Below are 26032 nucleotides of genomic sequence, written 5' to 3' on the forward strand. Positions count from 1 at the left end.
AAGTTAGCTCAACAGAATATCCGACCCGACCCCTAGCCAATATAAGACCGGTTTTTTTCCGGCCTTGACCTTTCAGAAAGGCAGGGAGCCGAAAGATTACGGGGTTAATGCCGGTCTCCACCGTACGAGCCACAATAGGGACGTCTGATTGAAAGGCTGGGGGTACATCGACCAGATCTGGGACATTTTTTTTATCTTTCGTTTCGGAGAAATTCCTGGGGCTAATCTTTTTTTTTCTCCTTATTTTCGCATTGTGGGACTGTATTTATTTACATTAGTACTATGCTCGTACCCTGATAATAAATAGAATTTTTTTTTCTTTCGTTTCGGAGAAATTCTTGGGGTTAATCGGGTTTTTTTTTCGCATTTTCGCACTGTCGGACTGTATTCTTTACATTAGTATTATGTGAGTTGCTGGTACCCTGATAATAAATAGAACTTTTTTTATATAATGTTTAAAGTGAGTTGCCATTACAAAACTAAAGTCATGTGATACTATCTTTATAGAATGAAAAAATATAGAAAGTTCAGCTGAAATTTGCTACGAAGTTTAAAGTTAGTAAAGACAGCTAAACATTTTATAATGTCCTACAAAATCTGATGCCGGGCACTTGGTTAAGGTTACTGTTGACTTTTGACCCCGACTAAATTAATGTCCTCCGGTGTCAGGTCAACAATGGATGTCATAATAAATTTATCCCCCGGAGAAATATTCTTCATAGTGATGAATGGGAGATGAGGGAGAGAATGAAGGAGAGAGAAAGGGGGGAGGCAATCTTTACTGAATCGACGACAGTTATGTGGAGATGACACCCGGTTCTGTAGCATTAGGTCATGGTACTGAGAACATCTTAGTGAAATTACGTGGCTTGTGTGTGGTTGTGTATGGGGTTATTACAAGTTAACTATAACCTTTCAGCAATGTTATGATGTTAATACATCAGAATACTCAATTAATATTTCACGCTTTTTAATTGCCCTGAAGTCTCATTTCTGATTTGGTTTATTCGGATCCATGCTAAATATATAACAGTAATGGTGTTGCAAATCAGGTAACGGGCAGAAGAAAAAACACATTTCAGACAATCAGTTTGACTATGTTCCGACTCTACTACACATTCAACTTGTAGAGTGACTCCTGAAAGCCTAACATAACCCTATAGGCTAAAGTCAAGACGCCTTGGATACAAACATAAAGACGGTTTACATACACCTCTAAATGCTCATATAAAGACACACCTATATACATCTCTCGAAAGGAGTCCCTAAAGACGCTCAAGAAGACAAACTAGACAAAGAGACGCTTCTTCAAGTGCTCCTACAGACGCCGCTGCAAACTCCCCTTACAGAACTTCTTTTGACGCCCATATCGACGCCCCATGGATATCCTACAGACTCCCCCTACAAACTTCTCTTGAGACTCCCCTACAGACTCCCCCTTGCACTCCCCCTACAGACTCCCCCTACAGACTCCCCCTACAGACTCCCCCTACAGACTTCCCCTACAGACTCCCCCTACAGACTCCCCCTACAGACTCCCCCTTCCACTCCCCCTACAGACTCCCCCACAGACTCCCCCTACAGACTCCCCCTACAGACTCCCCCTACAGACTCCCCCTACAGACTCCCCCTACAGACTCCCCCTTCCACTCCCCCTACAGACTCCCCCTACAGACTCCCCCTTCCACTCCCCCTACAGACTCCCCCTACAGACTCCCCCCCCCACAGACTTTCCCCTACAGACTTCCCCTACAGACTGCCCCTTCCACTCCCCCTTCCACTCCCCCTACAGACCTCCACAGACTCCCCCTACAGACTCCCCCTACGTACTCCCCCTTCAGACTCCCCCTAGAGACTCCCCCTAAAGACTCCCCCTACATAAGCCCCTACATACGCCCCTACCGACTCCCACCTACAGACTCCCCCTACCGACTCACGTTTAGACTCCTACCATGACGCCCAACTGACCTCCCCAGACTCCCCTACAAACTCCCCTAAAAAAACTCCCCTACATACGCCCCTACAGACTAGCCAAACATCCTCTCACAACCCCCCCCCCCCCTCATCAGTGTGACAGACCAAAACATCTCTCATCTGAGACCCAACCGCCATCTTGCCATCGATCAGCCTAACTATCAGGGGAAGTAAACAAGATATTTGAATGTTTGGTCGTCGCTGTTTCCTCCCCTTTGTTCCCCTATTCTCTATCAGACGACTTCTATCGATTTCTGAACAGGAGCATCGACTAAAAGATCGTATCCACCCAATTTCGTTCTCTCTGTTTCTTTTTTCGATTGTTGTAGTTTCTATAAATAGCTTTTGCTGAAAGTATCTTTTGTACTAAAAAATATCTTTTTATTATAATCTTAGCTTTAATCCAGTCCATGAACTGAGCTACCTAACCCTGAGACCTAATAAATAAACATAACACTATGATATATCCACGACTAAACAACCATAGTGTAGTATTTAGATAGTACTAGATTTGGTTTTCAGATTCATTTCCTTTGACAAAGCTCTACATCACACAGCGGCTAGCTGAGATTTTAGTTGTGTTGTTATTGTTTTTTTCTGTGGGTTTTTTCTTTAATATATAGGTCGGTGTTTCAGAGTTAAGAAAACTAAAATTTTTACCGCCCCCCCCCCCCCCCCGAACGAAATGAAATTTATATAATTTATACAGAAAATATATACTTTTAACAGTGTCCGCCACCCCGAAGAAAGTTTACCGCCCCCCCCCCCCCCCCCCGAAAATTTCAAGTGCCCCCCGGAGAAAAAAGTCTGGAAGAAACACTGCCCCCTCCACATTAAGACACACCCCTTCACATTAAGACACACCCCTCTACCTTAAGACAAACCCCTTCAACACAAGATACACTCCTCCGCCTTAAGACACACACCCCGCCTTAAGACACACCCTTCCAGCTTAGGGCACACCCGTCCGACTTAGGACACACCCCTCCACCTTAAGACACACCCTTCCACCTTAAGACCCACCCCTCCTCCTTAACACATTCTCCTAACAAGGCCATACCACCTCCTCCATAATCCAAAAACTAACTACAGAAACTAAAAATACAAAACCATTACATTCTACCATTCTTATTTTAAAATTAAATGCTTTACACTACTTATAAAGAACCTTCCATATTTTATTCTATTCTTTACTGCTGTGGAACTGCTATTTGCGACCCCGAATTTCACGATTATCTCCCTTCATTACTCCACACTCCACGCATGAATCATTTATCCTATCAGTTATTCATAATTTTTGCATTGTGTTATCTATCTAAAAATCACCATTGCCCTCGCACATTTTGGGTTTTTATGTACATACATATGGGGCTGCTAGTTAATATGTATATGGATGTATTTATTTACATATTTATCCGAAATATGAATATTCATAAGCGATGATACATAAATATAAAGAAACTTTTTTTTTTAAATATAAAAAGCGTTTTTATACTTTGATCATAGATAAGTAGCTCGCGTGGTGAGCTAGGTTTTTAGTGTTAAAAATGATTGATGGTTTCCATTGAATGAGATACATTTTTATTTTTTTTTTATTTTTTTCATAAATGTTAACATGACTAAATGTAGTTCTTAACAATGAATTGGTAAATATAAGACGTGAATTAGCATGATGTAAGGGATCTTGACTGTAAGGGATTTATTTAGCTGTTGACTGCAAGGGATTTATTTGGTTTTTGACTGTAAGGGATTTACTTGGTTGTTGACTGTTAGGGATTTATTTAGCTGTTGGCTGTAAGGGATTTATTTAGCTGTTGACTGTTAGGGATTTATTTAGCTGTTGACTGTTAGGGATTTATTTAGCTGTTGACTGCAAGGGATTTATTTGGTTGTTGACTCAGATGTAGAGGTGTGTAATAGGGAGTGGGTAAAGCAGTGTGGTGTGTGGGGAAGTGTGTGAGGAAATGTGTGGGGAAGTAGGCGGAAGTTGGGGGGGAAAGGGTGGGCGGATGTGGGGGAAATACAGTGAGTATGTTAGGCATTAAGTGTGAGTATGTATGAAGAATGGGTGGGGTGTGTGGGGAATGAGTGTATGTGAAGAAAAGTAAAAAATGTGTGAAGGCATTAGTGAGAGTATTAGCTGGATTGTGTGTGGGTGAATTGATGGAGGGTGGGGGTGAAAAATGTTTTTTAAAATAACTGGAATGCATTATTATGAGGAAGGGTAGAGGAATTAACTGAGTTTATGGTAATATGGAAGGGGGGTACGTAAGAGAATTTTTTGGGGGGAATGGGCGATATTATGATGAGCCATTAGGGCAATCGATAGCATTATAAGGGGTGAGTAATGTTAGATAACAGGAACAATATGTGTGTTAACAAATGCCGAGATTTTTAAATTGACCAGCAGAGTTTTTTTTTAATATATACTTTCTTAAAGCTAAATTTTGGGTTTTATACTTTTAATATATTCAATAATTTGTTGTTTGTTGTTTTTTTAAAGGAATTGTTAGTTATTTAGTTATGTTTTGTTGATTTTCATCAAACGAGCATTTGTACTTTATATTTAATCTAAAGACTGTATTTTTTCTTCTTTTTTTGGCCTATTTTCTTGTGCTTACTCTGACGATTCCTGTTCAATGAACGACTAATTCCTTTTGATTACTTCAGAACATTTAGATTAAGGTCAAGCAAGGCTAAAAATAGCATTTGTTTACATATCATACATCCCATCGCGATCCTCTGCGCATGCTCAGAGACAGGCCATTAACCGATACGTGAATTATGGCAATACGATGGCCGCCGAGCTCGCTTTAATTATCTTCTCCTTGTTTGTGCAGTGGGCGCCATATTGTCGCTGTCATGTCCTCATTCATCTGTCATTGTTATCTGATGTTGGATGGCGGGTATGCTTTAGGTATCTGCTGTTATCGTCAAGAAGAGGGATGATAAAAAAAATTGTGGCTTGTTAAAGCTTTGGGGATTTTCCGCATACTGATAAAATAAATGTCCGCTAGCCAAGGACAGGGACGACTTGTAAGAGCCTGGGAAATGTCCGGGTAATGTTATTAATATAATTATTAACGTCAGCGTACAAGGCAAGGACATTGTAGGCGATGTCACATAGCAATTGGGTTCTTGTACAGCTTATAAACCGCTTCAACCCCTAACCTTAAAATCATTGTGTTCATAATGCTGAACCTAACCTGGTTCTTCTAAATCCATGTCTAAACCTAAAGTTAGATGTATACATACGCCGCATCTTATCTTTAAACCTACACTAGAAAATTGAATTAAACCTAACCATAAAGGCATACCCAAATATTATCTCAATACCAGAAGCCAACCCAAGACTAAATGATAAATCTAATCCTTACCCTACCTTTTAAACTCTTCCCATACTGAAACACTAGCAAGCATCCCTTTTCTTAACGAGAATCTACAGAAGCTAAAACTTTCGTTGACACCCAAATTGAAAAATAACCTAAAGCAATATCTGTTATACTTCAGTACATTTTCAATATTCTAAATTTGAACGATCATCTTTTCCCAATTGTGTCTAATACACATGGGGCAGATAAAGCAGTGTTCATCTCTTGCAATAACCTCGGCTTACAAGGGAATAGTATGGTCAGCACTATACCCAGCCGCCTTTGTTTTCCCTAACGTGAGTTAGATACCCATCAGAGCATCGTTTAAAACTTCAACGATAGCAGTATGTTAATTCGAATATTGCAAAGCTACCAAATCCCCTTTTCTGGTTTGTACCCGTATTTTCTGTTATTAACACACACATTTTTTTTTTAACCAGCGAGTCCAGATAGGTCGCGAACTAAGTCCTGTAACGATCATAAACCACCTCATCAATTTATTTTTTAAATTATCCATCGCTACCAAAACTCATACGGTGTCTTCATAAAAAACACCCCTAAAAAACTATCCGGTTAACCAGTCTACACCATCCATCACACCACCACAACAACCCTACACGGGCGATAAATCCCCCATCAGCAGTCGACGTTACACCGGCTCCCGTCTGTTGCAGGCTGGCCTCACAACAAACTGTTGGAGAAGACGCTGTACCTCCAGGTCATCGACTACGACAGGTTCAGCAGGGACGACCCCATTGGCGAGACCTACATCCCGCTCAACGAGGTCGACCTCTCGCAGTCACCGGTGCTCTGGAAGTATCTGCAGCCGTGTAAAGATTCTAGGGTAAGTTTTGTTTTAATATTCGGGTAAAGATTCTAGGGTACGTTTGGTTTTATTGTTCGGGTAAAAGATTCTAGGGTAAGTTTTGTTTTATAATTTGGGTAAAGATTCTAGGGTAAGTTTCGTTTTAGTGTTCGGGTAAAGATTAATGGGTAAGTTTTGTTTTAATATTCGGGTAAAGATTCTAGGGTGAGTTTTGTTTTATTTATTGATGAGGTAAAGATTCTAGGGTAAGTTTCGTTTTATTGATGAGGTAAAGATTCTAGGGTAAGTTTCGTCTGGGTAACTATTCTTCTTTCTTCTTCTTCTTCGTTCTTAATTTTTGAATATGGTGGAGGATTCAGACAACAAGTCCAACTTCGTGGACAAACCGGACTGTGGTTTCCAGTTTGTCAGGTGTCCCATATAATTTTTCCCTGAGTGGGGTGGGCTGGGGCCAGTGTCTGCCTCTTGCCTGGCTATACAGAGTACATTCTTGGAGTACGTGCTCTGTGTTTTCCGGGGCCTTGCCACAAGGGCACATTTCGCTACACCCAACCTTCAGTTTTTTGTGCATGTGTTGATTTAGTCTGTTGTGGCCTGTTCTGAGTCGAAAGATTATGTATTGTTGTTTTCGTGTTAAATTGTAATAGCCGTCGTCTTTAATGTAGTGAGGGTGTGTGACAGACCACATTTGCGTTTGTTTGTTTTTAATTATTCTTTTTATTTCTTTTGGGTGTAGCGAAATTTCCGGTTGTGGTTTCTTTCCCCCAATTTTAATTTACCTTCTGATCCTTGCCCCTGGCTGGCCAGGCAAGAATAGAGGAACCACCAGCTCGCTTTTGTGGGCTCCTTCGAGGCGGAGAGCCCGGCCCCCTACCTGCGCGGCGGGATTCCACAGGCAGGACGCCACTTCTGTTAGTCCTATTTCTTTCCTCCATCATAAAATTAAGCAGTGCGTGCCAGCATGTTATGCGCCATACTAGATGGCCCGTTGACTCCGACTTCAGCCTGCTTTTCTTTCTGGATTTGCTTCCATAGCCTTTGATCACCCAAGAACAAACTACAAGGCAGTAGCTGTTTGATTTTGGAGTTGTCTCTCCTAGATGGGTTGCTGTCCCCAGCTAACGAGCCCCATCTGCCCGGGTTTGGAGTTATAGCGCCCCATGCTCGCCGTTGAAGTCATTTCCTTGGATTTATGAGATGTTTTTGTATTAGATATCCTAACCAATGGATATCCCACCTCATCCTCCATGACCACAAACCAGTTGGTCCACGGCTGTTTATTTGGTATTCACAGCTAACCCTCATATCTAAGGGCCTCTCCCCTATCCGCCACCTGGGGACGCGCTCGGTAGGAGATGGTAGCTCCCTCAATAAGTTTCATTTGATTCAATGATAGGGCAAATATTCAAGTTAAAGTTTCTTCTATTTTATTATGTGGCTAAAGATTCTAGAGTAAGTTTGGCTCAACCCCTTTCTTTCTATTAGTAATATTTCTAATGCAGATTTCCTTTGGTTTATTTAAACCTTGTCGGTGAAATTAGTGTAAAAATTATCGGGTAAGATTTGCTTTGTTTGTTTCTTTATTTTGGTAATAATTATAGGATACATTTTTTCTTTCATTCGACTAAAATCTATATGTCTTTCCTGCATACATATACCCATTAAATAGTAAATTTCAATTTATTTATGTGTCCTTTCATTCAATTCTTGCAAACATTCTATGTATATTTCACCAGGTGTAATGTTTTATTCGGGTCAAAACTTTAATTACAAGTTACTTTCGTTCAACTTGTTCGGAATATTCTAGAAACGATTATCTCGCACGTGGTTACTTTTTAAGAACCGGTAGCTTATCTGACAGCGGGATTAGAGTTTGTTTATTTAGTAAAAGTTAATGATGTTGTCAACAGAAAGCCTGGCAAACGTTCTAGAATATTTCTTAGCATGTGCGCGAGTGTCGTTGCGCAGTAACGTCTAACGCAGGGGAAGAAGGGGTGGGCAGTGCGAACCAGTAATTTTATTGAGAAAGTTTTCTTTTCCAAATTAGTTTAATAATTAATTAAGGTGGTATACATCATTGGAGGGAAACAAAGGCGGCTGGGCATAGTGCTGATCACATTGTCTCCTTGTATGTCGATGTCGTTGAAACAGATTAGCTCTACTTCATCTGCCCTATGTGTCATGGGCACAAATGGCAAAAGATGATGATGATATACATCATCAGGCACAGTGCACAAACATAGGAGATCAGGATGACACTAAATTCTATATTATTTTAGTACATTGGCGGGGGGAGGGGGGGGGGGGTTGCCACACCGGATGTCACCCGACCTAGTGACGCCCTGTCTATATGTTTTGTTGTTGTTGTTTTTTTTTTTATATTTCCTCTTGCTTGACATTTTGATACCAAGATTTCTTCTCTCCATCGGTCCTTGATGTAACCACGTTGTTCTCTCGTCTGCCTCGCCGATCTGATTTCTGCTAAACATTTTGTCATTAGTTCCCCCCCCCCCCCCTTCTGCCTGTGAGTCGTCTTCCTGTCTGCCCAATTGTCTGCTGTCTGTCTTTTTTTTCTGTCTTATTCCTTCCAGCCATCCTCCTCGGAATTTCTTCTCGCTCATTTGCTCTAAGGTAGAAATCGATGACCTCCTCTGTGAGAGTGCCGTATGTATGATTACACTAGGCCGGTCACGTGGGTCACTAATCCCCCCTGACCACCAACTGGATGACCACAAGAGCTACATGACCAGATTTTTTTCTAAATATCCCCGCTGCATCTGGACATTTCCTGGACATGCGTGATTCAACTTCCGGCTAAACTCACCACAGCTCAGTGATTTTTTTTTTTTATGATTTTTTTTTGTAACCAAACCAGTGTGTATTTAATCTGAAATTAAATCATCTCGTCTACAATCGCAATCAATAGATAAAGAGGTCACACGACTTCGCCTAATGGCTTTTGAATCTGTGTCGTTCGTCTGGTAGGGAAAGCTAATCTGCTGAGGAATTTCTAGGTCCTGAAAGACGCATCGTGATCTAATAGCTGTTTTATTTGCTGTTGTTGTTTTTTTTTCCGTCGCCTGGCATTTTTTAAATTAGTTGTTTCAGCTTTGTTGTTTTTTGTCCATCAGCATAGTGACCCGACCTAAATTGTCTTTAGGGCGTTTTTTATTGGTGAGTACAACTTCACAGCACGTGAGTTTAACTCGTCTGGTCTGCTGACATTTGCGACGAGAGTCTAGTTGAAGTTTGCTACATTGTGCGGATACTGACGGTGGAAATTATTGTGAGCCCTTAATGACTCCCATGGCATATATATGTATTTGTTAGCTGTAAAACATCACTCTACTGCACCTACGATGCGAGATATCCTGGCTGTAGCCGGCACCCTCTCGTCTAGATCCGCCTCTGGGTGTGAGCACTCTTAGCAAACTAACTATTTCTTGACTCACACGTTTTGTCTCTAAGTTGAAAACACTTGCAGCGAGTGTGGCTGGTTTATACAGCATGTATTGTTTTTTTTTATATTGTTTTTGTTGTTTACGGTCAACCACAAATACCGCCAAGTTTTCTTGCTTATGTTAACCGCTGCTCCACCACCACCCATATAACAGAAAGTCAGATTTCCCCGACCCCCCCCCCCCCTCCTAAAATCAGATTTTATTTTCCCCCACCGCAAATATTAGATTAGGCACAGCTGTCACTTTTATGACATTTTTCAAAGTCATTTTTTTTAATTGTGAGGGGATCACTAAATTCAATTTTTTAATAATTATTTTTTTTATTAAATGCAAATGAGTGACGCAACACTTTAATTATTCCCCTCCCCCCCCCCCCCCCCCCCACTTGTCACACATCGTCACAAAATTCCAAAAGCCTCCCCCCCCCCTCTCACCCGAATTAAGTGTGACGTCATGTACGACCCCCTTAAAAAAAAATCTTACCTCAAATGATTGCCAAACTTGTCTACCTATATTTGAAAAAAAAAGTACCTTATTTGTTGTATGTCTTAAGTTCAGCTCTACTGAAAGAAATACGAGCTCCAAAACTGTTCTCTACAACAACCTTCTGGGTGAGTTCAGTCCAGCAGAAAAGTAGAGCGAAGTTCATTGTACGTGAGCCAAAAAAATAGCCATTTCCATAATTTTACAAAGCTAAATTCGGCGAGATATTGATTACGCGCAATTTGCATCGGCCGATGGGACGAACGTGGATAAATATCTCAAGTTTTATTTTCATAACCTTCGCTGCGGGCCTTCTCTTGACGTGATGGCTGGAAGACGAAATTGTAACTTTCGGAGAATCCGTTTTGATGCGCTGGGGCTAGGAGTGTTTTTAATGTTGTCAAGTCTGAGCCATATTTTTGACAGGTTGGAGTGCTTTGAACTCTGTAATTGCCAGATGACTAGGCGGTTCTGTCGCGGGGAATTCGGTTCAGTGAAGGTGATTTACTTTATGCTTTAGTCGCGGGGAATTCGGTTCAGGGAAGATGATTTACTTTATGCTTTAGTCGCGGGGAATTCGGTTCAGGGAAGGTGATTTACTTTATGCTTTAGTCGCGGGGAATTCGGTTCAGGGAAGGTGATTTACTTTATGCTTTAGTCGCGGGGAATTCGGTTCAGGGAAGATGATTTACTTTATGCTTTAGTCGCGGGGAATTCGGTTCAGGGAAGGTAATTTACTTTATGCTTCTATTTCGGGGAATTCGGTTCAGGGAAGGTGATTTACTTTATGCTTTAGTCGTGGGGAATTTGGTTCAGGGAAGGTGATTTACTTTATGCTTTAGTCGCGGGGAATTCGGTTCAGGGAAGGTGATTTACTTTATGCTTTAGTCGCGGGGAATTCGATTCAGGGAAGGTGATTTACTTTATGCTTCAGTCGCGGTGAATTCGGTTCAGGGAAGGTGATTTACTTTATGCTTCTATTTCGGGGAATTCGGTTCAGGCAAGGTGATTTACTTTACGCTTTAGTCGCGGGGAATTCAGTTCAGGGAAGATGATTTACTTTATGCTTTAGTCGCGGGGAATTCGGTTCAGGGAAGGTGATTTACTTTATGCTTCAGTCGCGGGGAATTCAGTTCAGGGAAGATGATTTACTTTATGCTTTAGTCGCGGGGAATTCGATTCAGGGAAGGTGATTTACTTTATGCTTCAGTCGCGGTGAATTCGGTTCAGGGAAGGTGATTTACTTTATGCTTCTATTTCGGGGAATTCGGTTCAGGCAAGGTGATTTACTTTACGCTTTAGTCGCGGGGAATTCAGTTCAGGGAAGATGATTTACTTTATGCTTTAGTCGCGGGGAATTCGGTTCAGGGAAGGTGATTTACTTTATGCTTCAGTCGCGGGGAATTCAGTTCAGGGAAGATGATTTACTTTATGCTTTAGTCGTGGGGAATTCGGTTCAGGGAAGGTGATTTACTGTCGCGGGGAATTCGGTTCAGGGAAGGTGATTTACTTTATGCTTCAGTCGCGGGGAATTCGGTTCAGGGAAGGTGATTTACTGTCGCGGGGAATTCGGTTCAGGGAAGGGGATTTACATTATGCTTCTGATCTTTTTTAACCAAGCTAGCAATGGCTGCCGGTTTTGCGACAAAAAAAAGACCATATAATAGATGTTTAGTGATGTGGTTGTGTCGTAAGTTGGTGGCTGGTCTATAAAAAAACCTGGACAGAAATCTTTACACCCACTTTTGTTTTTTTTTTAAATCATGATTGTGAATATATCTTGATTGAAACTCTTATTTTCTGTGCCTTGTAAAGTGTGTTTTAGACATGTATACAATAATCTAAATTATAGCCCAGAAATTGATTTTAACATGTTGTCAAAGAATTTCGATTTTTTTTTCTCAAAACAATAAAAATCATTCTCATAGTGAATATGTTAATGTTATTGTCCCTAACATTCGCATTGTATTATAATAACCGCACTTTTTTTTCTAAAGTGGAGGTTGTTTTAAATTAGAAAAAGGAATGAATTATGAATGCCGTCTGCCAGTCTGTCTCCAGTCCATCTTGACATCCGTGACAGATGAATCCTGTTCATCAATTGATAATTGTGTCGATGTTTCCAGTTTTTATCATACCAACCGGGGAGGCAGATAATGGATGGTGGATTTGGATGCTAGCAAAACTGTCGTGTTGGATAAACATCAATTGGCGGGGCGAGGGTGGGGGGGGGAGATATAATTCTGTTCAAATTGGAAATGCAAAAAAAAATTGTACGGGAGAACTTTTAAAAGTATTCTTCAAACGGGATATGTAACGCGTTTTTTTTAAAACTAATATTCGAATATAACCTCTGTTTTCATAAATTGTTCTGGCTACTCAAAAAAAACAAGTAGTTTAGAGTTGTGTACTCTTGAGTTAAGGCTCTGGCAGTTATTTTTCTTATATAGATGGGACAAGTACTTCGATTATTTGCCCATCATGAAAACTACACAGGCGAATATATCATCGTATCTATTATAAAAACTGAAGCTATTTTTCTCCTTTATTGTGACGGATGTGGAGGGAGGGGGGGGGGGGGGGGTTGGCTATGGCGTAGCATGACACATTGTGTAAGTTCTGTCCAAAATATTTACAGGAGTGCGTGACGTCATTGGAGGAAACCGTTGTTAAGGGCATAATATATTTTGCTCCGTAAACTATACAGAGTTTAAGTTGAACTTTCACACAATGGTAGCTCTATCCGGAGACGTGTGTGTACTATTAAGAGTTGAACTTTCACACAATGGTAGCTCTATCCGGAGACGTGTTTGTACTATACAGAGTTGAACTTTCAAACAATGGTAGCTCTATCCGGAGACGTCTGTTTGTCTTTCTTTATCTACCACTGACTTGTATTCCCATTAGTGTTCAGTGACCTGCACTTTCTTTCCCCTCCCTAGGGTGTAACCACCCACTAGCTGTTATATGTTATAGCTGTTATATTTTATATAGAATTTAAGTTGGGTACTTTACTGGTCAGTCCCAAAAGGAGAAACTGTAATCATCAAGTTGGGCAGGATGTTGAGTAGTTTGTGAGTGGGGTTGTGTGTTGAGTAGTTTGTGAGTGGGGTTGTGTGTTGAGTAGTTTGTGAGTGGGGTTGTGTGTTGAGTAGTTTGTGAGTAGAGTTGTGTGTTGAGTAGTTTGTGAGTGGGGTTGTGTGTTGAGTAGTTTGTGAGTGGGGTTGTGTGTTGAGTAGTTTGTGAGTGGGGTTGTGTGTTGAGTAGTTTGTGAGTGGGGTTGTGTGTTGAGTAGTTTGTGAGTAGAGTTGTGTGTTGAGTAGTTTGTGAGTGGGGTTGTGTGTTGAGTAGTTTGTGAGTGGGGTTGTGTGTTGAGTAGTTTGTGAGTAGAGTTGTGTGTTGAGTAGTTTGTGAGTGGGGTTGTGTGTTGAGTAGTTTGTGAGTGGGGTTGTGTGTTGAGTAGTTTGTGAGTGGGGTTGTGTGGAATAGTTTGGTTAGATTCAGGAGAGATACAATTTCGGACCTGTCAATCGTTAAAGCGGGTGAAGTAGAGTTTATGTTTCTATAAATAAAAGGATAGGTTGATCAGCTCGATTACTAGCAAATTTTACTTACGCTAACTTGAGTCGGGTACCCATTAGAGCTGGGTGAACTCAATGACGTCTTAAGGACTTGAGCTCGGGATCCAAACTCGAGACTTTTGGATTAGCAGTCATACGCTCTGCCTCCCAGCCACTTATTCCCAGGTTAGATTTAACGTCTAGTAATAAGGATAGGTTAGGGATGATATCAGTATTCATAACGCTGATTTTAAAAAAGCTGATTGTGCTAAGTCCTCTCTTAGTTTTATATTTCGAACTGAACCTGGTGTTTTATGGCATCAGAGGCGAAGCGAGGGGGGGACATATGCCCCCGGGCGCCGACCTTAGGGGGGCGCCAAAATGGGTTGGAAAAACAAATTGAAAGTTTAAGGGGGGGGGGGTGCAAATCAAAAGTTCGAGGTGGGGTGCAAATCAAAAGTTTGTCCCCGGTCGCCGGGAAGGGTCGCTACGCCTCAGTATGGCTCTAAATATTCTCTACTTTCACAATCCAACTCTTTCCAACTTTATTCATACCCACTCTACTTTAAATAGTTTGTAAAAAAAATATTAAATATATCGTCAGAGCTATACGTCGTCTGCAAGACTCGTATGAATGATTATTTCTTGGAAGCAGCTCCAAAAAAAAATTCCCGACCATCCATTGTCGTCTTGACTTCGTTACATTCCCCCGGCCATTCCCCACAGGCGATCACGTGATGGCCAGGGAATAAGTGCTCGTGGTTGCCAGATTGATAATGCTAGTCTATTGTTGCCAAAAAATAAGTCAGTTTTTTGTTTTGTTTTTTTTTTAGATTTAGTTTTGGCGTCCATTATTCTCTGCCCCAGACTCAAGATCGTGATAATTTAAAGATTAAAATGCTGATATTTCGTTACTTAAGATGGGCCGTTCGTGGCGTTTTGGGACTGTGAATTTTTAAAAATTCGTTAAATAAATTTCTTATAAATACGCAATATTTTTACATTAAAATTATGGGACTACAAATATGTAATCGCGTAACTTTAAAAAAAATTACTTTTGCTATTGGGTGGGGATGGTGGATCGTGGAGGTGGGTACTGGGTCTATCAGTTTTGAAAAAACCATTTTGCCGTTATGTAACTTCGGTGAGGGGTAGAAAACCCCTAGTCATGACGTCCCCTAAAAACCCGTTATGGCGTTTCCCAATGACCCTAGTTATGACGCCACCCCCCCCCCCCACCCCGTTTCCTGAAAACCCTAGACATGGGGGGTCTCTATAATCCCTAGTCATTATGTCCCCTAGATGCCCTAATTATAATTTCCCCTGAAACCCCTAATCATGACATCCCTATAAATGCGCATAAATGCTAGATGCCCTAATTATGACGCCCTCCCCCCATAAACCCTAATTAAGACGTCCCCAAAAAACCCTAGTCGTGACACCTCCAAAAACCCTAGTTATAAAACCCTAAAAAAAAACCTAGACATGAAACCCTAAAAAAACTAGATATGAAACCCCTAAATATGAAACTGCTGAAAAAAAAACAACTAGTCATGACACCCTTAAAAAAACCCGAAAAAAAACCTAGACACGACACCTCCAAAAAAAACTTAGTCATGACACCCCCAAAAAACCTAGAAATGACACCCCAGAAATCCTAGAAATGACACCACAAAAGCCCTTGCAATGACACCCCCAAAAACCCTTTGGCATGACAAACCCAAAAAAAAAACCCTAGTCATGACACCCTCAAAAATAAACTAGTCACGACACCCCCCCCCCCCCCCCCCCAAAAAAAACCCCTAGTCATGACGTCCTATCTAAGTGTTAAAGACAGCACGCCCAGACAGGATCTCCATCTGTTCAAATTTCTGATTATTTGCTAAAAATTGTCCCCACCCCCCCCCCCCCCAACTGTCTTGTTATTAGTTTATTTTCATTCCAGGCTGAAAACTGGGGGTGGATTTGTAGTGTTTGGGGGTGGGATGGGGGTGGTTGGGCAAAAACCAGAGACATTTGTCATTTATTTTTGGGGGATTTTGTTGGCGCCATTGGTTCATTGTTACCCAAGCCACGGCTTAGAGCCTAGAACCCCAAGGGGATTCACATATGCAAGCCACAAGTTCCTGGTATAGTTCAGCCATTTGTGTGCCCTCCGTTTTTTTTTTTTACTTTATATCCGCCTTTTGTGTGTTCATGTTTCAGCAATGATTGCTGTGGTTTGTTTCTGTGATGTTGATCTAATTTTGTAACCAGCAATCGAAGTAATTCAACCAAAACACCACACGTGAACCATGATCAGCTTTCATTTTCTTCTATGGTGTTTTTATTTTTCCTTATCATTTAAGTGATTATTGATATTTTCTGATTAAGATCATTTTCTTTTTTACGCTTTGCACATAGACTAATTATGTAAACAACAAAACTCATAATAATGTAAAATTCTACTTTTTTCTATAGCTCACTGAAACGTTACAGAAATTTTTATTTATATCCTTTCTTTTTTATAGAATCTTTTGGGGTCATCCATAAATGACGTAAAGCTTTTTTTGACGATTTTACCTTCCCCCCCCCCCCTCCCTTCCGTCACACATCGTCACAAAAAGCCAGACACCCCCCCTCCCGTAAATGACGTCACACCTCAGCCTACAACCCCCCCCCCCCCGAAAAAAGTTTACCCCCCCCCCCCCGGAACGAAATGAAATTTAAATAGAAAATATATGCTTTTAACAGTGCCCCCCCCCCCCCCAAATTTCAAGTGCCCCCCCCCCCCCCACTCCCGGGAGAAAAAAGTCTGGAAGAAACACTGAGTGTGACGTCACATCATCATAACCCTCACCCCTCCCCCTCACCACACACCGTTACAACATTACGGACCCTCCTCCCCCTACGAGTGTGACGTCATTTATGGACGACCTCATTTGCCTAATGCTATAAAATCTCCTTCTTCAAACTTCTACCTAGAAGCTATGTATAATTAACCTTCCTATTCAAACTTGTATCAAAGTAAAGCGTGTGATTTAGTCACTTTATTTTCATATGTTACCACTGTTTTTCTTTCGTTTCTGTTACTATTGGTTCGGTAATACTCCCAACATTACATTCTTCAATCGACCGGAAGTTCTTGAAATAGTTTTAGTGATCACGTGAGTGACTGCTGAGTGACTGAGCAATCGTTTCGCGCGAAAATATGAGAGAATCCTTATTTTGTTTACTAAACAAAAAGTGGATTTTCTGTCCAGTCCTAGTACTTCTCATAGTATTTTATGAAAGGTCTAGGACTTTTTTTCTCCCAGGATTGGACGAATGAGAGATGGAGAAAAAACAAGTAATTAAAAAAAGTCTAGTGACAATTTTAGCGCAATTTCCTTGTGTTATCTAAAAATAGCTCTGTCGTAGCGTAAATCAAGAGCAGGGTTAGTAAAACCATTGGTTAGTTATTAAAACGTTTTTTATTTTTAAAAAATTCAGTATTTTACATGTTTTATTTGCAATAGAGTAACATGACTAAAAACCATTGCGCGCCCAGCTACCGAACGTGACGTCGCAGCCATTGAACGTGATGGCGCAGCTATTGAACGTGATGACGCGTGTGGTGTGGTTGCATAAAATGCCTACTAATTCGGTCCAAATTTTAATTAATTCAAAAAAAAAATTGTGACCAAACGAAAGGATATTTTTGAAAACTTTCTTCGGCAAAATTGTTCTAAATTATGGCAGGAATCGATTGGTACATGTTTCAAGTCGCTAAGTTGTCTGGTTGTCGAGATATGGGCCAAAAACTGCTTTTTTTCGAGGTTTTTTGGCTTTTCCGGGAAATCCATGAAAGAAACCCGGAATTTTTATGGCCTATGTTCATCCTCGTAACTTGCTTAACATAATTGCTTTTGGAACTAGTCATCGATATTGCTTCGTTGAGGAGGAGATACGACTTAAAGCTGCGGACACACATCCATCCATCCATCCATCCATCCATCCATTCATTCATACATCCAGAAATGACGGGTTAATAAACGCAATTCTCCAGAATGGAAATTGCGCTAAAAATCACTCACGTAATATTTCAGTGGAGTTTGTTTTCGTCACGTCGAGAGAGATAAATAAGGGGGCATAACCGAGAATTTTAAATGTCATTTCCCAGTAAGAGTTATATTTTGTACGGACAACAATACTGGTGCCTCGAGAAAAGCCCACTACTTACCTAGATTAACGTTTTTGTATTTAAGTCTGGGCTGCTTTGAAGATGTTTTTTTTTTTTAACCTCGGCATCTTCTTCCTTTGTGTGGAGTGTCGACTCAGTCACGTTGCAGTGGAGTTGAAAATGGGCCGTGTTGGTTTGGTGGTGGAAAAAAATGGTAGAGGAAATGGCTGAAAATTGGTTTGTGGCCTTATAAAGTTGTGCTGTTTTGAAGTTGTTTTTTTTTTAAATCCATTTTCTGATTGGCTGTTAGTCTTTGAGTCAATGACGAAAAAGCATAGGGATCAGATGGCTTCATTTAAAGTGGCTTTATTAATAAGGGTCCAGTTCTGGTTTATAGAAATTTTTGACTGTTTCATAAGACAGCTGTATAAAATAAATGTATCAATTTTACTATCCGTATTCCTCAGCTATTCCTTAATTTATTGTTTATATATATATATATATATATATATATATATATATATATGGACGGATGGATGGATGGATGGATACTAAGCATCAATTATATGCACCACCCCGATGCTGTTTAAGATTATAGAAACTGTGGCGCTTAATTAACTTTTAATGACATTATTTTCCGTCTTTTATTTCAGGGTAAACTAGGCGAACTGCTACTGTCTCTCTGCTACCAACCCAACATCTTTTAATTATCTTTTCGTCTTTTATTTCAGGGTAAACTAGGCGAACTGCTACTGTCTCTCTGCTACCAACCCAACATCTTTTAATTATCTTTTCGTCTTTTATTTCAGGGTAAACTAGGCGAACTGCTACTGTCTCTCTGCTACCAACCCAACATCTTTTAATTATCTTTTCGTCTTTTATCTCAGGGTAAACTAGGCGAACTGCTACTGTCTCTCTGCTACCAACCCAACATCTTTTAATTATCTTTTCGTCTTTTATCTCAGGGTAAACTAGGCGAACTGCTACTGTCTCTCTGCTACCAACCCAACATCGGGCGACTTACTGTGACGGTCATGAAAGCCAAGGATCTCAAGGCCAAGGACATAACGGGATCGTCTGGTAAGTCACCGGCTGCCAACAAAGTTGGGTTTTTTTGTCTGTTGTCAAAATGGACATGGCTATTGTCTGTTGTCAAAGCTGGACATTTTTTGATCATTTGTCGTAATGGAGATTTTGATCAGTTATCAAAACTGGACAAATTTAAGTCAGTTGTCTAAACAGGTTATCTGTGGTTACTCATAATTGTATCTAAGACAGTTTTTCAGCTGTCTGTTCCGAAATAAAATGAAACTTCTAAGGCCTTTGATTGATATGTAACCTTTTGTTTATTAAAACCACAATCTTGATCGGCCAGTATAATGAAAATTGTAATGAACTATTTATTTCAGCCACTTTAAGCTAGAGAAAAAAAAACATGAGCCATTAAACCTGCATAAAGCCTACAAGTTGTGCTAGCTATATTGAACTGCAGTGCTTTTCTCAAACTTGTTCCTGAATATAATGCCTTAGACTTACACCACAAGTAGGCCTACCGCATTGTAAGATGAAAACATGTTTGAAAAAGCAAAGGTTCTATTATTGTGTCATTTATCTCCAGGTTACTTTCGGCTAGACGCTTGCGGTAGGTTCTAGCACGCACGTGGTATACAGTTAAACCTCGCCTCGTTTCCGAAAATTATCCATTTGCATTTGCATTTGTTTTGTTTTTTTGTTTTTTTTTCTTTTAGCATTTCGTTTTATACATTATAATCTAAATGGTTAAAGGGTCGTAATAATGTAGCATACTTATATTTTTATATATAATACTTTCAAACATGAACAAATATGTTCATTTTTAATAAATGCATTTCGAATACGTTATTTTTTTTTCTTAAATTAAAAACTAGCTTTTTTTTAAAAAAAAAAAAAATTTTACTTGATTTTTTTTTTATTATGGTGAATGGTGTGAAAATGCTTGTTGAATATCTGCATATTTTTTAGTTATTTTTATTCATTTAATTTTACTTTTCAACTCTGCATGCATACATTATACAAAAGTTTCAGTCTAGTATCTAATCGGGGTCCCGGTTGGCATTTTTACATCGCTCAGACCACATGGAAGTAAAGAATAAATCAATTCTGGCTGAAATATTCAAATTGTTTTCTGGCTAGACTTCGTTTCTTAGTTCAGAATTATTTTTTTAGTATCTGGATCTATGTTAAAGATTTTTTTTTTAAATAATAGGCTATAAACCACATTTCACATTGTGGGAAAATGAGAGTATTTCTTGTGTTGTTTAAGACTAGATAATACATATTTTATTACTAAGTGTTAAGAATATATCTATTTCTGTTTACACTGCTTCAAAAAAAAAGAATTAAAATATAAATGGTGATTTTAACCCCTTCCCCTCTTCCCCTCTTCCCCCCCCCCTTCAATCTTTCCTGTCCCTCCTCCCAATCGTTTTCCTACCTCCCAAAACGCAACTCTTTCCTCCTAAAAAGACGCCTAAAAGTGTTTCCCTCCCCTTTCTCATTTTTTTTTACTTATCTAGAGAGCAGTTCCATTTTCAGACATATAGATAGAGGGGCTTATGTATTTCCATATATGTGTGCGTGTATGTGTATGTTCATGCGTGCGTGCGTGTGTTACGTCACATACCTCAAGCCAACGTAGCAATGTCGTGATAAAATCAGAACTCCCCCCCCCCCCCACACACACACACATTCCCCTATGGTATATGGTATTCGAGTTCAGTTTTAGAAGACGATTTTCGTTATCTATCAATTTAACATACAAATTAAAGAGCCCATGGACCAACAAGGTACCAAATAAAAATAAGCCAACTGTGAAACCTCACTGCTAGGGAAGAAAGAAAAATATCTAACAATCTAGATTTTTTAGGTTCATCCAATCTGAACTTCTCTTTATGTGTAGCCAATCTAGACCGTGTCTCCTGTGGCACTCAACAGAGTCATCAATCACAACACAAGACTCCGTGGCCCTAGCTCCAAGACATATTTTTAAACAGTCGCGTCGCACCCCAACACCTCAACACACACCAATAGCCTGTGGGGAGGGGGATCAAGAGACAGGGACGGTCTCTGCCTGTAATGTTAGTGTAGTCTACAAACCTGAAAAAATATTGGTCTCATGCTGTCATGGATATGGTGTGGTGCGGAGTGAACGTGTTTGTTCTATATACATGTAAACACGGAAGGCTTCTCTGTGGATAATGAATAACGGCCAAAGATGTCTGTTAGGGATTCTATATAAGATATATTATATATAAATGTGTGTATATATATATATATATATATATATATATATATATATATATATATATATGTGTGTGTGTGTGTGTGTGTGTGTGTGTGTGTGTGTGTGTGTGTGTGTATGTATGTATCTATTGCTCACTTCATACGCAAGATAGAATATAGAATTAAGCTTATTCGCGCATATATATATATATATATATATATATATATATATATATATATATATATATATATATATATATATATATATATATATATATATATAACATTAGTCTGAACACCAATATTAATGCTCAAGAATAAACAAAAAAAAATATATTTTCATTTGTTATACGTAGCTTTACACCAACCCCTCCGAAACTCTCCTCATCATCCACCACCACCCCCACCCCCACCCTGAACAGTCACCTCCCTTTTCAAACTTTACTTCCCATCCTGGTAAACACCTATACTAGTTGTGTTGTTTTTTTCTTTAACAATTATAATAGTCAGAATCGTAGTCCAAACTAAGCAAGTGTATTTTAGTATAACGGGCAGACAGATATTTATATCCTAATTAATGGTATACCCTGGCTGCTGGTCATAACCTGGTAATGCCAACACATTGGCGTATGCAGTGGGGGCGCTGGGGTGGGGGGGGGGGGTAGAACACCGTGACTACTTCCTGTCAACGCCTATCAGCAAATGGGACGGCCTGGTCGAATGGTAGACTGCTAACCCAAAAGTTTCAAATTCAGGTTCAAGTCCGTAAAACGTCACTGAGTCTATCCAGCTCTAATGGGTACCTGACTCACATTAGGAAAAGTAAAGACGGCTGGGCATAGTGCTGGCAACACTACACCTTCGTAAGGGGACGTCACAGCAACATGTAAAGTCTACTTCCCTTGCCCCATAGACCATCCCGTTAGATTCGAAAGAGAACTTTGCTTTTCTCCACTGAGAAAAGTTCAATAGGAGCCAGACTACTTTGTTCAATACTCCCCATGGAGATGGCCCGCACATCACAAAAACGCCTTTTCTCAGAAGACGCATGCACACAGAAATCCCATAAACGCCAATATTCACGACACGTCTAAATCTAGATCTAAGTAAGAGCATAACATGGGCATTGGGAACAAAGAATAGGTTTATTATTACACACGATTTTATGTAAATTATAAGAGACCACTGCATAAATTGAAAAACATACATGAGCTCATGGTTTCTTCCAGAAAATATGTTCCAGGATGTTCGTTTGGAACTTTTGGGGTAGAGAGGGGGCAGTAGTTAATGCATTTTCTATTTAAATGTAATGTTTTTTTCTATTTGAAGCAGCGATTGGATGGAGGGGGGAGGGGGCATTTTGTTCTCCTTCTCCCCCCTTCACCTCCCTCGGAACATGCATAAAAGTAACACTGCCTGTGCTGAAATTTTCAAATTTATTCTTAACATATTCCCTGTATTATTTTTTTTTCCCTGACAGATCCATATGTGAAAATCTGGCTCTCGTACGGTGGGCAACGGGTCGAGAAGAAGAAAACCAACATCAAGATGAAAACTTTGAACCCCATCTACAACGAGTCCTTCATTTTCGATATTCCGTGGGAGAAAATCCGCGAAGCTAATTTGGAAGTCAGCTGTATGGATTTCGACAAAGTAGGCCGAAACGAACTGATTGGACGAGTCGTGCTGGGTTGCCGCAGCGGACCAATGGAAACTCGGCATTGGAATGACATGGTTGCTAAGCCACGACAACAAGTGGCGCAGTGGCATTTGTTGAAAGATTGAAAAAGTTGTTCGCTTGAAATAGTAGAGATTCGGTTCAAACTCTGTTGATAACCTACTTTGTTGTGCAGACATTAGCAGTGTTCACATTGACCTACACCTTGTTGAAAAAAAAAATCATTGTAATCCATAGTTACATGTATTATATACATCAATTTAGTTCTTATTAATATTTATGTATAGTTGTATTAAGACTGTCCACTGTGTTATGTATTGCCCCCCAGCTTTTATGAGACACTGGGTTTGTGCATGTAAAAGAGATGTTATAATTGTATCTATGATAAAACGCTTGACATTGATGGGCAAAAATAGTCGAAGCTAACATTAATTCGTATTACGATAATGTCTTTAAAATGATCTAAATAAAGTCACCGGTGTTTAGTGAAATTTTTGGTAATCCCTTAGTTTAGCGTCGGAAATTATCGGGTAATGTTTGTTGAGTTTCGGTAATTAGAGTTACGGTAAACCATGGTTTATTTGACCATTGAAATATAAATAAATTGAAAGTCGATTGTAGTAAATTAATGTTTTAATTTTTTAAGTTTAATCGACAAAAGGAAACAAGAATAAATATAATAGTAGATTTAAATTAGTAGATCTAAAAATAAAAACATATATAAATATAAATAATGTATCAAATGTAATAATTTAATGTTTTTGGCTTGCAGCGGATTTGCGACCATTAATTAATTAAATCTAGATCTAGCTAGATATCTAGCTGCTAGGCCAAGTAAAAAAATCTAGATTACGAAAATAGTAAAAATGATTACAAAATGTAAAAATGATTACAAAAATAAATCTATCCAAATTTTAAACATTCTGTTTAAAAATAAAAGAAGACGCCAAATAAAGTATGGTTTACGGTACTTCCGGTGAATTCCGGAAGTGTGTGACAGACTTTGTTATTGTTTCACTGTTTTTTACTGCTATACGATTCCGGAATAATAACCGACGCTAAACTAAGGGATTACCAAATTTTTTTCGTCACGCTATTTTCTCTGTGACGTTAAGTGTCATACTAAGCAGTGGGATGGTCCAAAAAGCTCAATGTTGTTGTTTTTTTTTAAGTATCTCACTTGTCTTTTAATATGGTGGCAAGTGCTCGCAGGAAAAAACTAAATAGTATTTGAAGTTTTAAATTTTTTCAACCACGTTTGAATCCTTTTTTTTTAAAACATAAAATGTTTTATTTAGCGACAAAATATGCCAGCAAATGCAGGTTGTTTTATTTATAATGGGAACAAATATTACTTTGCAAATAACAAGACTAAATGTATAGAGTGCTTCGACTTTCAGATTGAATGTAGGAAACCATAATATCTCAATAGTTTTGATAAAACCGTTAAAAAAGCCAAAGTTTTTGCATCACCAAGATGAAAAATCGTACAATTTACAGTCAAAACAATTTTTTGTCCAGTTAAAATAAAAAACAAAATAGTAGGGTGAGAGGGATGAAACCAAACCGAAAATGCGAAATTGTTGGGGGGGGGGGGGGGTGACACTCAGATTCCGGATGACACACGACCTTGTGAGGCCACTGCCAATGTTTAATTAATTTTAGTGGTTTTTTTAGCTCTGTTTTAAAGTGTCCACGGCACTGTTAATTCATTTCATGGTTATATCTAGATCAAAGTATTTTTAACGCAAAATTGCCCTTTTAAAAAAAAAATTCTGTTGCCATGCGTTTTTAAAATACATTAACTAATTACAGCAACATTAAAAATAACTTTGGAAGAAAAAATCATTATTACACTATTTTTAAAAATATGCTTTTACAGCTTGCACAGTAGAGTTTGAAAGTGTTAAACCATACATAGCATACATGTTTCATCCATAAAATATAGTACAGCACCGTATTGTGACTTGTGATAGAAATAAAGAAACAAATTGAAATCGGTTAAGGTATTCAGCATTTTACATTTCTTTTGTGTTTTAGATATAGTAAGAAAACAAGGTATTCAGAGCAAATTTGTAATTTTTTTTAAAAAGATTAAATATTCTTTTCTGACTAGAGCTATTTTTAAATAGAATGCTGTAATGTGAACAATAGCATTATCCCATTTGGTAATTTATATCACAAATTATTTTCAGGTCTTATTTTTTTTAGATAAAATGCAAATATGTATAGACTTTTTACTTTAGTAAGTTTTCTTTTGAACAAATTTGAATTTATTAAGTTTTTGAAATATAAAGCAAAGTTGTTATGTTTTCATTACTATCATGACTTTTTTTTTAATTTTCAATAATGATTTTCAGTTAAGCTCTTTACAGTTCTAAAACATATCACTTTTACGCTAGTTAAACTGTATACCAAATTTTAAACTACTAAGTAAAGTTGCATTCTTTACTTTTTATACTTGCCACAATATAATACTTAGAGATGTGGCAGATGACATAAGCTAGCAGTTTTCCCCAGGTTGAGCAACAGTTTCTGTTGATTGTTGTTTGTTTTTGTTGGGGTATTTTTTTGTCATTGAGAATAGATTCATTCTAAAAGAAAAACTATTAGAAATAATGGAGCAAGCTTGACATAATGGATATTTCATTAATAATAAATTTATAACCCAAAAAGTTATTTTAAATTTTTGTCAGTTTTAGTTAAAGTTAATAGCATTTCTACTTTGGCCTGAGTTTCTAAAAAGTCTGACAAACTTCTTTCAGCTTTATCTGGTTATATTTGAAATTTCTTTTTACTGCAGTAAAATACATTGTCATTTACTATTTGTAAATAGATTATGTTCCACAGCTTTTGGCTACCTGTTATTTTTATTGTAAATTAAAAATAAGAAACATTATTATGGAGAATCAATCTTATTTTACTTTGTCACTTATGTTGAAATATAAATTGTACAATAGATGTTCTCTATGGGTTTTTGTTGTATAAAATGTGTTTTTAATTTTATTTTTGTCCTAATAAATTTTTTTTATAAAAATGGAAAAAAAAAATTTACTGAAAGCTTTCACAGGCTTCAGCGGTCATTTAAATCACCTGTGATACTGTTTTATAACTCGATGGATTTTTCAATAACCTCAGTGTTTTGTTTGTTCCTTCATTTATCGGTTGATATATTTATAGGTAGATTCATTGAAACTTACCCAACTGTACAGTTTGAGAGACTTTGTTACTACTTGTCTTTGTTTGACCGTGTATGCCTTGTGGCAATATTTTAGCA

At 38.8% G+C, this 26032-nt stretch overlaps 1 protein-coding gene across 4 annotated transcripts in view; it reads left to right on the top strand.

The window, feature by feature from the left end:
* LOC131928771 (synaptotagmin-7) overlaps positions 1–23602 on the top strand; it is a 96965-nt gene extending 73363 nt beyond the window's left edge. For all 4 annotated transcript variants that reach the window (XM_059284891.1, XM_059284895.1, XM_059284893.1 and 1 more), the window contains exons 3-5: positions 6020–6189; positions 18782–18896; positions 22558–23602. In XM_059284891.1, coding sequence (XP_059140874.1) covers positions 6020–6189; positions 18782–18896; positions 22558–22862 — 590 coding nt within the window. In that variant the 3' untranslated portion in view covers positions 22863–23602. The remainder of the gene's footprint in view (positions 1–6019; positions 6190–18781; positions 18897–22557) is intronic.
* The last annotated feature ends 2430 nt before the right edge of the window (positions 23603–26032 follow it).

The sequence above is a fragment of the Physella acuta genome, unplaced genomic scaffold (assembly GCF_028476545.2).
Source record: "Physella acuta isolate Inbredline_101_S28 unplaced genomic scaffold, ASM2847654v3 ptg001544l, whole genome shotgun sequence".
Lineage (NCBI taxonomy): Eukaryota > Metazoa > Mollusca > Gastropoda > Physidae > Physella > Physella acuta.